This window comes from Rhinatrema bivittatum, chromosome 14, assembly GCF_901001135.1.
Source record: "Rhinatrema bivittatum chromosome 14, aRhiBiv1.1, whole genome shotgun sequence".
Lineage (NCBI taxonomy): Eukaryota > Metazoa > Chordata > Amphibia > Gymnophiona > Rhinatrematidae > Rhinatrema > Rhinatrema bivittatum.
Window position 1 is genome coordinate 57,406,228 of NC_042628.1, and position 17,682 is coordinate 57,423,909.

General features: G+C 52.4%; 1 protein-coding gene across 6 annotated transcripts in view; it reads left to right on the forward strand.

The window, feature by feature from the left end:
• The window catches only part of XRCC1 (X-ray repair cross complementing 1), a 339,102-nt gene that overhangs the window by 225,580 nt on the left and 95,840 nt on the right, over nt 1–17,682 (forward strand). For all 6 annotated transcript variants that reach the window (XR_003852563.1, XM_029576097.1, XM_029576094.1 and 3 more), the window contains exon 13: nt 12,854–12,911. Coding sequence is in view for 5 of the 6 variants with exons in the window: in XM_029576097.1 (XP_029431957.1) it covers nt 12,854–12,911 (58 nt within the window). In the remaining variant the exon portion in view is untranslated. The remainder of the gene's footprint in view (nt 1–12,853; nt 12,912–17,682) is intronic.

Genomic DNA, 17,682 nt, shown 5'->3' on the forward strand with positions numbered 1-17,682 from the left:
CGGTTCTCGAACAACCTGGGATTCCGGGGGACCTGGTACCCCGACGACTTGAGACCACTTCCATTTTCTGGGTGGATCTCTTTAAGGGGATCCATGCCTTTGTACAGATGTAATCAGCTTCCCGTCCAGGCCCTGCTGTTGCTTGCTGCTCCTGTTGCTGCTGCAGCGGATCCTGCCCCTGGACCTTCGCGCCCCTCGTGGGCATGCACACCCGCCTTCCGGGCAGTCCGATTCAGGCGGACCCTGATGTCTCGGAGACCAACTCAGAACCCCCGAGGAGGGGAACTTCCCTCGGGGAATTGAGCCATATCGAACCATGAGGCGGTTCTTCACCAAGGAAGATTCTCCTCCGACCTAGTATCTCAGTGCCTGGCAGAGTTTGGATATTACAGGCCCCAGCACTACGGTGCCATCTACACAGAACCCTCTGCTGGAAGGTCTTCGTCCTACAGCCCGCCATTTTCCCTTCTTGCAAGCCGCACAGCAACTGATAGATCTGGAATGGGCTGCACCAGCGGCCGCATTCAAAGGGGATTGGGGCCTGATAGGCATGTTACCCCCTGGATCCGGCAATCAAGAAGATGCTGGCGTGCCCTCAGGTGGACGCCTTGGTTAGCGCGGTGGTTAAGCGCCACTACCATTCCAGTAGAGGGGGAGCGGCCCTCAAGGAGGCTCACGACCGGCGACTGGACGCCATCCTGAAACAGACATTTGAGGGTGGCAGCTTTGTCTTTGCGAATCGCAACCTGCTGCACAGTGGTGACGCGTTCCTGTTGTCACAGGTTCAGGAACAATGCCTCCAGCAGTGGGACATGGAGTCCGTTCTTTCGTTCCTCACGGATGCCGCATCCGACCTAGTCCGTACAACAGCCAAGGGGATCTCATCTTCGGTAGCTGCCAGGAGGCAGCTCTGGATACGGAATTGGTCAGTGCTGATGCTTCCTTCGAAGACACGCCTCACCAGAATGCCCTTTAGGGGTTCTTTTCCTGTTTGGCAGCGACCTTGATAAACTGGCCAGCACATGGGGTGCCTCGCCAATACCTCGACTGCCGGAAGACAGGTTCAATAGGAACCAGCGCGCCTTTCCAAGGCCTTCCAGAGGCAGAAGTTCTCAACGCTTCATTCCCTATAGGGGTCGTTACCAGGCACCCTCGTCCTTAGGCCAGGAACCCAGTCCTTTCGGCCCAAGCAGCAGAAGAGGGGAGCCAGCTCGGGTTCAGGCCCCGGCCGCTCCTCCCAATGAGAATCAGCCGTTCCATCCGGGGGATGGGGCCATAGGGGGCAGGTTAACCCTCTTCTACCCCAGATGGGTCGAGATTACGTCAGACCAGTGGGTCCTCGCCATCATCCGAGAGGGTTATTTTCTGGACTTCCATCATCTCTCCCTCCGGACAGGTTTTGTGGAATCTCCGTGTCCGATCCACAAGAAGGCAGCATTGGAAGCTACCTTGGCGAGGCTCCTGTCCTTGAAAGCCATAATCCCTGTACCTGCACGGGAAATGAATTCTGGGCATTATTCCATTTATTTCATGGTACCCAAGAAAGAGGGCACTTTCCGGCCCATACTGGACCTCAAGTCAGTCAACCGATACTTACGGGTCCCGAGGTTTCGCAAGGAAACTCTGCGCTCAGTCAAGGAACGCAGTACAGCCAGGAGAATTCCTCACGGCCTTAGATTTATCAGAAGCCTACCTGCATATCCCGATCCATCAGGATCATCAGCGCTACCTACGCTTCAAGGTTTCTGGGACGCCACTTCCAATTCCGGGCTTTGCCTTCGGGCTAGTCACGTCGCCGCAGACCTTCACCAAGGTGATCGTAGTGGTAGCAGCGGCGCTCAGACGGGAAGGTTATCCTTGTCCATACCCTACCTAGACGATTGGCTGATCAGGACGAAATCACGAGAGGAGAGCCATCAGGCAACCAACAGAGTGATTGCCCTTCTGGAAAGCCTGAGATAGGTAGTCAACCTACACAAGAGTTGTCTACAGCCTTCCCAATCTCTGGAATACCTGGGAGTCCAGTTCGACACCCAGGCAGACACAGTCAGTCTCACCACCAAGAGAAGATTAAAACTTCAGACCGCGTCTCCGGTCCTTGATGGGAGCCAGCCGACCCATAGCTTGGGATTATCTGCAGTCGTTCTCGGCCTCATGGCATCCACCCTGGAAGTGGTACCTGGGCAAGGGCCCATATGAGGACCTCTACAAAGCTCCCTTCTCTCCTCGCTGGAGTCCCCGCTCCGGAACTACTCCATGCATCTACCTCTACCAGGCCAGAGTGCGGACCCAGCTACGGTGATGGTTGCAGTCCAACCACACGAGCAGGGGGTCCGAGATGTCCTCCCCCACGTGGATTCTGATCACCACAGATGCCAGTCTGAGCGGATTGGGAGCACACTGCGAAGAACTCACCCACAGGGAGGTGGAACAGAAAGAGAAAGAAGCGGGGTGGAACATCAACCGCCTAGAGGCACGGGCAGTCCCGGTTAGCCTGCCTACAATTTGCTCACAGACTGCGGAAAACCGGGCAGTCAGAGTGATGTCCGACAACGCCACCCATGGTGGCATACATCAAACCGTCAGGGCGGAACCAAAAGTCGACAGGTGTCCCTAGAGATCGCCCCGCTGATGGCTTGGGCAGAGGCGAATCTTCAGGAACATCTCCGCCGTCCACATTGCCCGGGAAAGGTCACCCACGGCAGACTTCCTCAGCAGAGAAAGCCTAAGTCCGGGGGAGGAATGGCAGCTGTCGCCCACAGCCTTCCAGATGATTGTGAATCACTGGGGGATTCTGGACAGGACTTACTAGCGGACAGGTCCAATGCCTCAAGTACCCAGATACTTCAGCCGCAAGCGAGATCCGTTCTCTCAAAGGGATCGATTGCCCTGGTTCAGCCATGGCCCCCAGGGGCCCTGCTATACGCCTTTCCTCCGTGGCCCCTGCTGGGCACCCTTATCCACAAGATTCAGAAGCACCGGGGCCTAGTTCTTCTAGTGGCACCAGAACTGGCCAAGAAGACCCTGGTACGCGGACATGAGAAGACTACTGGCAGGGGAGCCCCTTCCCCTGCCTCCGCTCAGGGACCTGCTACGTCAAGGTCCCATCCTTCATGAGGATCCAGCTCAATTCTCTCTTACAGTCTGGCCATTTGAGAGGGCTAGACTGAAGAAAAGAGGTTACTCGGAGCCCGTGATAGATACACTCCTCCGAGCTCGCAAGGTTTCCACATCCCTCACCTACGTAAGGATCTGGAGAGTATTCGAAGCATGGTGCGACACTCATGGCACCAATCCACATGCGACCACAATCCCTATTGTTGTTGGATTTCCTGCAAGATGGACTTCAGAAGGGTCTCTCCCTCAGCTCCATCAAGGTTTCAGGTGGCTGCGCTGTCTTGCTACGGCCCTAGGAGGGATGGCAAGACCATCGCCAAGCACCCAGATGTTTCTCGCTTCCTGAAAGGAGTCAAGCATATCCGTCCGCCACTGAAGTGGCCTGTGCCCTTATGGAACCTCACCTCGTTTTGGATTTCCTCGCGGGATCCACCTTCAGACCCCTTCGGGGCCTGTCTCTCTCGTTCTCTAACTTGGAAGATGGGTTTTCTTGCTGGCTATATGTTCAGCACGCCGCATCTCAGAGCTACAAGCACTGTCCTGCCGGGATCCCTTTCTCAGGATCACTCCTGAGGCTATACATCTTCGCACGGTCCCCTCCTTTCTACCTAAAGTGGTTTCACAGTTTCATCTTTAACCAAACCATATCCTTGCCTACCACGGCAGGTTTGAAGAAATCTGAAGAATGGGCGTTTATTACGCCATCTCAACATTGGCAGATTGCTGCCCAGATATCTGGAAGTGACACAAGAAGTACGAAAGACGGACCATCTGTTCGTCCTGCACAGCGGAAAGAAACAAGGTGAAGCGCCTCTCGGCCCACCATTTCCCGCTGGATTAAAAGAAGTTATCAGAGCAGCTTATGTAAGGCTGGGAAATCTCCGCCTCTACAGGTCAAGGCTCATTCTACCTAGAGCACAAGCGGCATCCTGGGCAGAATCCAGGATGCTGTCGCCTGCAGAAATATGTAAAGCGGCGACGTGGTCCTCCCTCCATACCTTCTCCAGGTTCTACTACCGTTCTGGATGTCCAGGCCAGGGAGGACACAGCATTTGCGAGGGCGGTACTACATGGTCTTCAGGCAGCCTCCCGCCCAGGCTGGGAGTAAAGCTTTTGTACATCCCATTCGTTCTGAGTCCATCTGGCTACACGCCAGGAAATGTTGAGATTACTTACCTGATAATCTCCTTTTCCTAGTGTAGAGGAGATGGACTCAGCATCCCGCCCAGCTGCCGTGTACATGGTTTCCACCGATTCCAAGGTAAGCCATGTCCATCTGTTTCCATAAGAGCGTACACTCTACCAGGTGGTCCAACGCCTTCCGGTTGGGAATTGCTGGCGGTCTCCAGCTACTATCAATCGGGCAGGGGAATCCTGTTTCACTATTTCACTGAGCGTCAGTACACACATCCATAAACAGCTTTTGCAAGGAGATTACTAAGTTGCTACGCTTCCTGTGGGGGTATATATACACCCGGAGCTGACGTCAGATCCGTCTCCAACTGCTAGCACGACGATACTATACCCATTCGTTCTGAGTCCATCTGTCTACACTAAGGAAAAGGAGATTATCAGGTAAGTAATCTCAACATTTCCCTCCAATATTTCTGTTTTACTGTAAACCGATTGTGATATGCAAACGAATGTCAGTATATAAAAGCTTTAAATAAATAAATAAATTTGTATAAGTCGCTTATAGATTGGATCTTCTTGCTAGACAAGATACCATTTTTGGTTCTTCAGTCTTAAAGGCAGGATTGTCATCCATCCACCCTTAAATGGGCTTTGGTATTTTCCATAGGTTTGGGACTAGTGGAGCAGAAGGAAGTTAAATAAATGTGTAGATAAGGTGAACCGGTAGATGTAGTGTATTGGATTTTTCAGAAGGCATTTGATAAAGTTTTTCATGAGGCTTCTAAGAAAAGTAAAAAGTCATGGGATAGGTGGCAATGTCTTTCATGGATTACAAACTGGCTAAAAGACAGGAAACAGAGAGTAGGGTTAAATGAACAATTTTCTCAGTGGAGGGGGAGTGGGCAGTGGAGTGCCTCAGGGATCTGTATTGGGGACCCATACTTTTCAAATGACCTGGAAAGGAATAAGACGAGTGAGGTATCAAATTTGCAGATGATACAAAATTATTCAGAGTAGTTAAATCACAAGCGATTGTGATAAATTGCAGGAAGACCTTGTGAGACTGGAAAATTGGGCATCCAAATGGCAGATGAAATTTAATGTGGATAAGTGCAGGTGATGCATATAGGGGGAAAATAACCCATGCTATAGATACACAATGTTCCCTGTACGTACCTGGATCAGTCCAGACTCCTGGGTTTGCCCCCCCCTCTAGCAGATGGAGAACAAGTTTACAAACAAAACTCCGCCTTATCTAGGCTGGTGCCAGCTACAGTCTGGCAGTATTCTTCTGTCTCCTAGCAGGTGGAGAGGGTGGTAAAACCTACAGTCTGAGCTGAGGCCTAGTAAAAAAAAAAAAAAAGTAAACTTTAAGGATTCAGAATTAGGGTTAGGTAGGTCGGTAGGAGGCTGAGGACTGCAGTTGTGTGCCTGCAGGTCCGGCCAGTCGCCTCCCAGGGAGCAGTGAGGGTCCTGCTGGGACACATCCCTCCTGTGGTAGAGACCGCTGAAGGTGGGCTGGGGGCCCTTGCCAGCGTTTATGTTTTCCTGTCCTGGGGGTGACACCGGGGGAGCTTGGTTCACTCCCCCAGGTGGTCCTGGAGCTGGCTGCGAACGGTAAAAAAAAAAAAAAAAAAAAAAAGTTAGTGTGTGTTTTTGTTGTCTACCTTCTCCTGTCTCCTTTCCTTCGCCTGGGCGCTCCGATCGTGTTGGGGGCGTGGGGGATAGGTCGCGTGGCCGTTTGTTGCTGTTTTTTCTTTTCCTTTCAGAGGCATGCCGCGACGGCTGGCCTGCTGTGCTTGCGCGGTCTGACGCCTCTCCCGAGACCACCTCTGTTCTGGCTGTGTCTCGGGAGGCAAGGGGGTGTCTTCTTTTCCGGAAGGCAGCGCAACGGTGCACAGCCGGCGTGGGCCACGGCTCCGGGGAGCAAGTCGGTGGGTTGCCATAGGCCCGTCTTCCGCGGAGCATGGGAACGGGCGCCATTTTGGGTCCTTTGGCGCCGGCGGCGGGAAGGTCCGCCATTTTTGATTTCGTCGGGGCCCACGATTTCGGCACCCCCGAAGGGGAGGGAGGATTCTCCGTCATCTTTATCCCCTCAGCAGATAGTCCCTGAGGGGACAAGTTCTCCGCGGTCAGGCTACATAGCGAATCCAGAGGGGGATCCGGAGCTCAGCTCTTCGGATTCCTTCTCCTCGGATTTTGTGCTTGTGATGCACAAAGCCTTCAAGTCGCTGGCGCCTGGCCAGGAAGAGAGCGCGGGGATCGCAGGGCCCGGGGTCGGAGTGGGAAGCGGGCCAGGTCCCCGCTCAGGGGTCAGATCCCCCTGTGAGGGTCCGGCCTCTCAGACTGGGGGCCCCCTTGGGGGGATCCCGATACCACCTCGGACTCAGCGACCCGGATGAGCAACAGTGGATCAGATCAGCCGTCCCAGCCGAGTGGTATTGAAGGGGGCGGGGAATCCGGGGTCAGGTGGCCAGAGCGGTCCCCTGCGGCAGAGAGGGATGACCCCAAAGTGGTTCGGTTTGTTTCGCCGAGATGAGTTGGGACCCTGATACTAGCAATTCTGGGGAGTTGGGAATAGAATTGCCACAGCCGGAGTCCCGACTAGGGCGCACGGATCCAGTAGTGTTGGGCCTCAGGGGCCCACCGTCGGCGTTTCCCTTGCATTTTTTCCGCGGTCTGATTTACTTTTCAAGGAATGGGATACCCCAGACTTGAGGCTGAAGGTGGCTAAGGCCATGGAATAAGCTCTACCCTCTGCCGGAGGACTCACTCGAATTGTTGAAGGTCCTAAAATGATTCAGCCGGTGGTGGCCGTTACGAAAAAGACCACCATCCCGGTGAACCGGAGGGGACAGCTCTTAAAGATTTACAAGATCGCAAGCTGGAGATACAGCTTAAGAAGATCTTCGAAGTCTCTGCTCTTGGTATTCGAGCGGCTATCTGTAGCAATTTCTCGTTGCGGGCAGGACTTCGGTGGGTTCAGCAGCTGTTGGCCAATGATTCCTTGTCGCAGGAAGAGGCGTTACAAGCGGGCCGCTTAGAGGCGGTGATTGCCTATAGTGCCGATGCCTTTTATGACTTGCTTCGCACCTCAGCGCGTACCATGGTTTCGGCGGTGTCGGCGCGGCGTTTGCTATGGCTACGCCATTGGGCGGCAGATGTGTCGTCGAAGGCTCGCTTGGGCTCGCTGCCGTTTAAAGGCAAGTTGCTGTTCGGTAAGGAGCTGGAGGACTTAATTGAGTCGCTAGGCGAGAACAAGGTACATCGATTGCCGGAGGATAGACCGCGGTCTAGAGGGGCGCCAGCGTCGAGATTCCGTTTTCGCGGCGGCCGGAGACCTCGCAATTCACGGGGATCGGCCTCCTCCTTGCGGCACAGTGCCACCCGGCAGCAGTCGTACACTCAGTCCTTTCGCGGACGCCTTTTGGCAGGCCAGGGGCTGCTACGGGTGCGCAGGGTGCTAAGCCTTCCCAATGATGGGAAGCCGGTCCACTCCTCAGTTCCAGTGATCGGCGGCAGGTTGACGCGGTTTTACGAGGAGTGGACCAGAATCACCTCGGATCAGTGGGTCCTGGAGGTGATAAGTCAAGGTTTCGCGTTAGATTTTGTACAGCGGCCCCCCCACTGTTTCATGGTGTCGCCATGCGGGTTCTCTGAGAAAACGCCGGGCGGTGCGAAAAAACGATTCGGCATCTATCAGGATCTAGGCACGATCATTCCGGTGCCATCGCACGAGCTACGCCGAGGCCGGTATTCCATCTATTTCATGGTTCCAAAGAAAGAAGGCACGTTTCGTTCGATCCTCGACCTCAAAAGCGTCAACAAGTGTTTAAGGGTCCCCCAGTTTCGTATGGAGACCCTGCGGTCGGTCATTGCCTCGGTGGGACAAGGGGAATTTCTCGCATCTCTGGATCTCACGGAGGCGTATCTTCATATCGGGATCCGCGCAGAGCACCAACGCTACCTCAGATTTGCCGTTCTGGGGCAGCATTTTCAGTTCCAGGCATTGCCGTTCGGGCTGGCCACTGCCCCGCGGACTTTCACCAAGATTATGGTGGTGGTAGCAGCGCACCTTCGCAGGGAAGGTTTTCTCGTGCATCCGTACTTGGACGATTGGTTGATTCGGGCGAAGTCGGAACATCTTTGTCAGGAAGCAGTTCTCCGAGTGGTCTGCTTGCTGCAAAAGCTTGGCTGGGTGATCAATCTGGCCAAAAGCCACCTGGTGCCTTCTCAGTCTCTGGAGTTTTTGGGGGCCCTGTTCGACACTCAGCAGGGCATGGTGTACCTCACTCAGGAACACATACTCAAGTTGCAGTGCCAAGCCAGGCGATTGTTAACCAAGCCCATGCCAATAGTCTGGGACTATCTACAAATGGTGGGGTCTATGACTTCCACACTGGAATTGGTTCCCTGGGCTTTCACTCATATGCGACCCTTACAGTCGGCATTACTTTCCCGCTGGAATCCGGTGTCGGAGCAGTTCCATCTACCTTTGCCTCTCACGCAGTCGGCGCGGTCCAGCATGGATTGGTGGCTTTGTCCCGTCAATTTGGGCCGTGGAAGTCTCGTTGGTGGTTCCCTCCTGGACGGTGATCACCACAGATGCCAGCCTGTACGGGGTGGGGTGCTGTGTGTGTCTCCGAAAGTCAGTTCAGGGCACATGGTCACCGACCAGAAGCGACTTGGTCCATCAATCGTTGGAGACCAGGGCAGTGCGTCTGGCTCTTCAGGCTTTCCTACCACCGGTCCGAGGCAAATTGGTCAGGATTCTGTCGGACAATGCGACCACGGTGGCCTACATCAATCGACAGGACGGAACCAGGAGCCAACCAGTAGCAGGCGAAGCCCGGCAGCTGATGTGCCTGGGCGGAAAAGAACCTGAAACTGCAATTGCGGCAGTCGCATATTGCCGGGGGTTAGAGACCGTACAAGGGACTTTCTCAGTCGCAATCGTCTTGATCCCGGCGAGTGGGAGCTCAGCGGACGTCGCCTTTCAGCTCATTTTGTGTCCTGGCTGGGGGACACCGGTTCCTAGATTCTGATGGCGACATTAAAGAATGCCAAAGCTCCGCGCTTCTTTGTCGGCGCTGGGAAACGGGAAGTGGAAGGCGTAGATGCTCTGGTGTTACCCTGGCCGGAGGGGCTTCCCTTTTATGTATTTCCCCCTATGGCCTCCGCTCATCGGGGCGGACGTACGGCGCATATAGAGCTGCATCCATTGCCGTGGTTCTCATCGCACCCGAGTGGCCCCGCCGTCCCTTGGTTTTGTGGATCTCCAAAGCCTGGCGTTGGAGGACCCCATCCGGTTCCCGTTATCTTCCGGATCTTCTCCATCAGGGTCCCGTTTTTGTTTCGACCGGGTCGAATGCTTTTTGTCTAGCGGCATGGCTTTTGAGAGGCGCAGGCTGACAGGCACGAGGCTACTCGGATGCGGTCGTAACTACTCTCTTGCGGTTCCCGCAAGGCATCGACGTCCTTAGCTTATGTGCGCGTTCTGGAAGGTGTTGAGAAGTGGTGTCTTGCGCAGGACTCTGCGGCCCACGCGTGCTTCAGTGCCAGAGGTTTTACGCTTTCTCCAAGATGGCTTGACTAAGGGATTATCGTGTTGTCATTGTCAATCGCATCCGGATGTTGTAGTTCGGTTTCTCGGTGGGTGCTAAGCACCTTACGTCCGCCATTCCTTACTCCTTGTCCTTCCTGGAACTGAATTTGGTTTTGAAGGCATTGTGCGCCGCTCCTTTCGAGCTATTCGCAAAATCTACCGTAAAGGGATTTGACTTGAAGGTGTCTTTTTTGGTGGCGATTGTTTCGGCAAGACGAGTTTCAGAGCTTCAAGCCTTGTCTTGTTGGGACCCCTTTTTTGAGAATTTACGGACTCAGGAGTTTCTCTTCGTACAGTGCCTTCCTTTTTACCTAAAGCATTGTCTGCGTTTCATCTTAATCAGACGGTGGAATTGCCCTCGTTTCCAGATTTTGATAAGTCGAATCCCGGACATAAGGACTTGCGCAGGTTGGATGTGCGTCGGGCACTGTTGTATTACCTGGAGGTTACTAACGCCTTTAGGGTGTCAGACCATCTCTTTGTGCTGTGGGGCGAACCTCGTCGAGGTCATGCGGCGTCCAAGACTACTATTGCCCGCCTGGTTGAAGGAGGCAATCAGTTAGGCGTAGGTCTCAGGGCCAGGTCTACTCCAGTGGGTCTAAAGGCCCATTCCACGCGTTCCCAGGCTACCTCCTGGGCAGAGTGCAACCATAATCCACAGAAGAGATTTGTTAGGGCGGGCGACATGGAAATCGTTGCATACATTTGCCCGACATTATCGCCTGGATTGTCCAGGCTTCAGGCAGCGGAAGTTTCGGGGCAGGGGTGCTCAGAGTCGAGACTCTCCAGATCCCATCCCATATAAGGTAGCTCTGGTACATCCCAGGAGTCTGGACTGATCCGGGTACGTACAGGGAAAAGAAAATTAGGCCTTACCTTGGTTAATTTTCGTTCCTGTAGTACCACGGATCAGTCCACAGTCCCGCCCATTTGTTCTGCTGTGATAAGGGAAAGTCCAGAGTGATTGGGTCTTTCTCTTTGTCCATTCTCAGTCTCTTCCTGTCTATTCTGTTATCGATTGGCTCGGGTTCTGGTCCCATTTGGGGGGTTGTTGAGCCAGTGGTTCTTGTTGTTAGGTTACTGTATATAGTTAATTTGATGATGGATTGGGGCTTCACTCTGCTTTGACATTAAGTATACTGCCAGACTGTAGGTGGCACCAGCCTAGATAAGGCGGAGTTTAGTTTGTAAACTTCTGTCTCCATCTGCTAGAGGGGGGGCAAAACCCGGGAGTCTGGACTGATCCGTGGTACTACAGGAACGAAAATTAACCAAGGTAAGACCTAATTTTCTTTTAGGTTCCATATTAGGGAGCTACCACCAAGAGAAGAGATCTAAGCGTCATAATGTTGATAACACATTGAAATGCGGTTCAGTGTGCTGCAGCAGTCGAAAAGCAAACAATGTTGGGGAATTATTAGAAAGGGAATGGTGAATAAAACGGAAAATATCATAATGCCTCTGTATCGCTCATGGTGAGACCACACCTGAATACTGTGTACAATTCTGGTCGCCACCATCTCTAAAAGATATTTATTTGCGATGGAGAAGGTACTGAGAAGGGCGACCAAAATGGTTAAAGGGGATGGAACAGCTCCCCTATGAGGAAAGACTAAAGAGATTAGGACTTTTCAGCTTGAAGAGAGATGCTGAGGGGGAGGGATATGATAGAGGTCTTTAAAATCATGAGAGGTCTAGAATGGGTAAATGTGAATCGGTTATTTACTCTTTCGGACTAATAGAAGGACTAGGGGGGCACTCCATGAAGTGTGGCATGTGGCACATTTAAAAACTAATCAAAGAAAGTTCTTTTTCACTCAATGCACAATCTAAACTCTGGAATTTGTTGCCAGGGGATGTGGTTTAGTGTAGTTAGTGTAGCTGGGTTTAAAAAAGGATTGGATAAGTCTTGGGAGGAGAAGTCCATTACCTGCTATTAATTAATTTGACTTAGAAAATAGCCACTGCTATTACTAGCAACAGTGACATGGGATAGACTTGGTTTTGGGGTACTTGCCAGGTTCTTGTGGCCTGGATTGGCTACTGTTGGAGACAGGATGCTGGACTTGATGGACCCTTGGTCTGACCCAGTATGGCATGTTCTTATGTTCTAAATTGTCTTACCTGTTAATTTCCTTTCCTTTACTTCTGCTACAGCAATCTAGAACTTCTCCCATTATAAATAGAAAAAAAATAGAGAAAATATCAGATTTAGGTGTTTTCATATAGGCTGTGTTTGTGCAAAGGAAGGTTGACGTTCCTTCAAGAAAAATGTTCTTTAAAAGAAAAATGTTAAGTAAAAGTAAGCGTAGCTGGTTTAGACCATGCAATGCAAGATAGGACTTGCAAAGGGTTTTTAGTTTGACTGCTATTTTTTTTACTGATACTTGTTATTGATTTCGTTTTTTATAGTTGTAGCTTTGACAGTAGTAAATTGCTGAATTAGATCTAAATATGACACACAAGCTGGTGATCATTTAAAAAACAAAACAAAAAAAAAACTCTGCCTCCATGTGTGCCGGATGAAAGGATATAACCCATAGGTTCAGGAATGGTGGAGCAGAAGTAAAGGAAATTAACAGGTAAGACGTAATTTCTTCTTAGCTTTTGAGAGCTCTCTGGTCAAGATATAATCTGAAGAGATATTGGTAATAGCCACACCCCAAGAAAAAATAGATTTCTGTTATGTAAAGTTATTTTTTTTTATCCTTCCTTTGCCCTGCTAACAGACAATAACTATAGTATATATTATATGCAGTACTGGTTTATGCCTCAGCAGGGAACCTTTCAATAAACAGTTATAAGAAACTAAATCGTGGTCAGTCAAGAATTTGATTGGTTAACAGCAGCCCAGGTCTCATTTCCAGAGGTGTCTTTTGATTGCTAGGCCCATAACTTTGTATAATTGACTAAGTTAGGAGAGGTAATCCTCACACTTTGGGCCTTTATTCTCTTATAACATTCACCTTTCACTTTTTTTTCTTCTCTGCTGTCCAGAGCAGCAAGACAGCAAAGAGGAAGATTCGGACAGAGACACAGAGGATGAGCTGAGGAGGTAGGCTCCATTCTGTAACTACTAGCAGGGTACCAAACTAGCAGAGAGGAGGGCAAGTAATATTTGGGGTATTTTATTCATTCTGTAATTGTTAGCAGGGTGTTGACCCCACACTTCCTGCATATACTGTAAACTCTGTTCCTAACATCATTTGTTATTTCTAATCTGGATTACTGTAATTCTCTTCTTAAATTCCTAATTATGGCATTAAACAGTTTCAATTACTTCCAAATATGGCTACAAGTCATTTTTGGGCTCAGAAACTTTGATCTTTCCTAGCGTGTAGCCAAATGGACTCAGGACCAATGGGTTATGCTCTCCTGCCAGCAGAAGGAGACGGAGTCAGGTTTCAAAGCTGAAGTCACCCTACATACACACCTGCAATGACCTCAGCCCTCCAGTAGTCTCCAGCAGATGGTGGACGTGCTTTCCCTATGGGGATCGCTGTACTTTTTGGAAGAAGAAATTCTACTTATAAATTGGAGAAAAGATTGAGCCCCACTCTCGTGCGGTGATACCTAAAGGTCCCTACCCCAGTTGAGAATTCCTGAGGTGATTTCCGAGCCCTCGGAGGTATGCCTTGGTCCGGGAGCCGTTTCCTGGCGTAGACTTTTAAAGGCAGCGATGTGCAGGAAGCCATGTGCGGTGGTGACGACCAAAGCCCTCTCTCCCCACAGCCGAGGACTGTCTCTGTACTCAGGTAAGCGCTGAGCCCAGGTAAGTAAAAAAAAAAAAATTACCTCCCAATTCAGAGATGCTTTAGAGGGGTTTCGGTAAGACTTCTTCCGGTCTCCTTGCTTGGTGTGCCGTACCGACATCGTTCCTGATCCCATTGGGATAAGAGGAAGTGGGCTTCCGAGTGGGTTGAGCGCCTCCCGGTGGGCTAGGCCCAGCTTTAGGCTTGGTCGGCACACTACGTGGTAGGCCATGGTGGCGTGCATGCTGTATTGCCCACTCTAGAGTGTTGGTACGCGCAGTGCGTGTAATATCGCACACATACGTTCATGTACAACTTACTAGGCGCAGAATACAAGTAAAGCCGGACGCACAGCTGTGCATATGCCTCACCGCAGCTCACGTAGACGCCCAAAATCTCTGCACATAAAATTTATTTATTTATTATTTATTGAGTTATAACATTTAAATACAAATGAAATAATCAAGGCATTCAGGAAATGTCAACAATAATCCAAATTGTCATACACATTTGTGTGTCAATAACATTCTATTTCCTGGCGTGTAGCAGATGGACTCAGGACCAATGGGTATAGTGTACTCCTGCTAGCAGTTGGAGACGGATCAGATTTCAATCTGTCGTCAGCCCCTAGTACATATACCCCTGCAGGAAGTGCAGCTCTTCAGTATTTTCCGTCTCCATAGCAGTTAGGGACTATCTGCACGCTCTCAAGCGTTAGATCAAATTCAAAGGAGAAAACCCAAAATTGAAAGAAGAAAACCTACCTGAAGACGAACCCCGCTCTCCTGCGGTGATACCCTCAGGTCCCTCCCCCAGTTGAGATTCCTGAGGTGATTTCCGTGGTCCCTCGGAGGTGAGCCTCGGTCCGGTGGCCGAATCGCAGCGAGGACCTAGCCCCCGATCCTTCGGGCGTGGCTGAGAGGCAGCGGGTGCACCCTCGAGCGCAGCGGTGAAGGTATTTGCCCTCTCCCCTCGCAGCCAGAGACTGCCCAGGATGAAACTGGGAAGCGCCGAAGACAAGGTAAGATAGAAATCTTCTACTTGAATCCGGTCTCCGAGGATCGAGGAGGAGCACAGGTCACCGACCGGGACCAGTGCCACCGGGTTGATCCGCCCTAACAGGGCCAGGCCCCGGCTATTCCAAGAGTCTGCCCACGTGGAGACTCTCCGAGGGGGTCGCCATATTGCCCACGTGCTTACCGTCGCCATCTTGGCCTACTCACCGCGCCGTTCGCCTCCGAGCACACATCTCCGAGTCAGGCGCACAAAGCACTTGTGCGCATAGACTTACGCGCGCATAACTTGCACGCACAGAGCCGAGCACATATCTATGGCACAGCCACGCGCCCAACTTACACGCTCATTTTAAGCGCACCGGAGCGCGCATAAGATTTACGCGCCGACAGCCATGGCACCCCTAGGAACAGAAATTAAAGCGCAAGGCCTCTGCCCAGCATGCCACATCAGAGCCGCACAAAGCGAGGAGGCCGACACCTCAGGGCCAGGACCAGTCCCACCCAGGGCTGAGTTCTAGCTCCTCAGGGGGCACCCCGGACCTAGCCAGGGCCCCCCCCCCCCACACACACACAGATGGGGACCCGCAAGGAACCAGCGCCCCTCGGCTTTGATCCAGCGTCCATATCATGGGTGGAGTTCTTCAAGGAGATTCACGCCTTTGTTCAAATGCAAACTGAACCTCTGGCTGACCAGCCACATGCTCCACCGGAGGACCCACATACTCCAGGCTCTTCAAGACCTAGGCACAGGCTCCCATTACCCAGAAGCCCCACCTATGGGGACTCTGACATCTCTGAGGAGGAAGCCAAACCCCTAGAAGAGGGGGAGCTCCCCTCGAGGACAGAGCCTCACCGAACCATGAGACGCTTCTTCACAAAGGACGAGCTCCCGGACCTGGTCAATCAATGTCTGACGGAGCTTGCTATCCCAGGCCCAGGTACTTCAGGGGAACCTAAACCGAACCCCCTGCTGGAGGGTCTTCGACAGACTTCTCGCCATTACCCTCTGTTACAAGCAGCACAACAGCTGATTGACCTGGAATGGAATGCTCCGGAGTCCGCATTCAAAGGGGGACGAGCCTTGGCAGCCCTGTATCCCCTGGACCCAGCAACCAAAGATCTTCTTGCATGCCCAAGAGTGGATGCCATGGTCTGTGCGGTCTCTAAGCGTACCACTATCCCAGTGGAGGGAGGAGCTGCGCTAAAGGATGCACATGACCGACGTCTGGTGTCCATCCTCAAACAGTCAGTTGACGTTGCCGCTGTGTCTCTACAAATTGCGGCCTGCTGCACTGTGGTGACACGGGCCTGCCTATCACAAACCAGGAACAACACCCCAGGAGAAGACATGGAACCAGCAGTATCATTCCTAGCGGACGCTGCCTTCGACCTAGTGTGCACAGCGGCCAGAGGAGTGTCATCTGCGGTGGCTGCCAGGAGGCAACTCTGGCTCCGAAGCTGGTCAGCCGACGCATCTTCCAAAATGCGGTTCACAAGGATGCCCTTCAAAGGATCCCTCCTGTTCGGCAGCGAACTAGAGAAACTGGGCGACAAGTGGGGCGAGTCCCCACTGTCGCGACTGCCGGAAGATAAGACGAAGAGAAACCAGCGTCCCTTCCCCAGATCCTCCAGGGGCAGAAGTTTGCAGCGCTTCAATCCTTACAGGAACAACTATCAAGCACCCCGCCCTACGGGCAGGAACCAGTCCTTTCGGACTAAGCACAACAAGAGGGGAGCCAGCTCGGGTACGGGCCCCAGCCGCACCCCACAATGAGATTCAGCCGACCTATCCAAGGGAAAAAGCCATAGGGGGCAGACTGGCCCTATTCTACCACAGATGGGTCGAAATAACCTCGGACAAGTGGGTCCTAGCCATCATTCGGAAGGGGTACTACCTGGATTTCCTACGAATCCCTCCGGACAAGTACGTGGAGTCCCCCTGCCACGACCCCTCCAAGAGGGCGGCAGTAGAAGCTACACTGTCCAGGCTACTGGCCCTCGAGGCCATAACCCCAGTACCTCCACAGGAAATAAATACTGGCCATTATTCCATTTATTTTATCGTTCCCAAGAAAGAGGGAACATTCAGGCCCATCCTGGATCTCAAGTCGGTTAACCGCCACCTCAGGATCCCTTGCTTCCGCATGGAAACCCTACGATCCGTTATAAGGGCGATACAACCAGGAGAGTTTCTCACATCCCTGGATCTTTCGGAGGCCTACCTGCACATCCCCATTCATCAGGAACAGCAGCGCTACCTACGCTTCAAAGTCCTGAACGGTCACTACCAGTTCTGGGCACTACCCTTCAGGTTAGCCACAGCACCCCGGACGTTCACCAAGGTAATAGTGGAGGTGGCGGCAACACTGAGGAAGGAAGCAGTCCTCGTTCACCCTTACCTGGACAATTGGCTGATCAGAGCAAAGTCACCGGAGGAAAGCCACCAAGCAACCAGCAGAGTCATAACTCTACTGGAAAGCCTAGGATGGGTAGTCAACACAAACAAAAGTTCCCTACAGCCCTCACAGTCGCTGGAATACCTAGGAGTCCGATTCGACACCAAAGAGGACAAGGTCAGCCTGACCCCCACAAAGAGATCAAAATTGTGGAACCGGCTGCAAACCTTGCTTGAACGATCCTCGTCCCACAGCATGTCCTCGGGCTGATGGCATCCACGCTGGAAGTGGTGCCATGGGCGCGAGCCCTCATGATGCCCCCTACAGCGCTCACTCCTATCACGGTGGAGCCCATGGTCCCAGAACTACACCATACGTCTATCACTCCTGGGCAGAGTTAGGACCCAGCTACGGTGGTGGCTGCAGGCCAGCCACATGAGCCGGGGATCAAAACTATCCTCCCCAACTTGGACTCTACTCACTACTGATGCCAGTCTACGAGGATGGGGAGCACACTGCGAGGAGCTAACCGCCAAGGGCAGTGGAACGCAGAAGAGGCGGGATGGAACATCAACGGCCTAGAAGCGCGAGCAGTCAGACTAGCCTGCCTGCGGTTCGTCCACAGACTTCGAAACAAAGCGGTCAGAGTAATGTCGGACAAC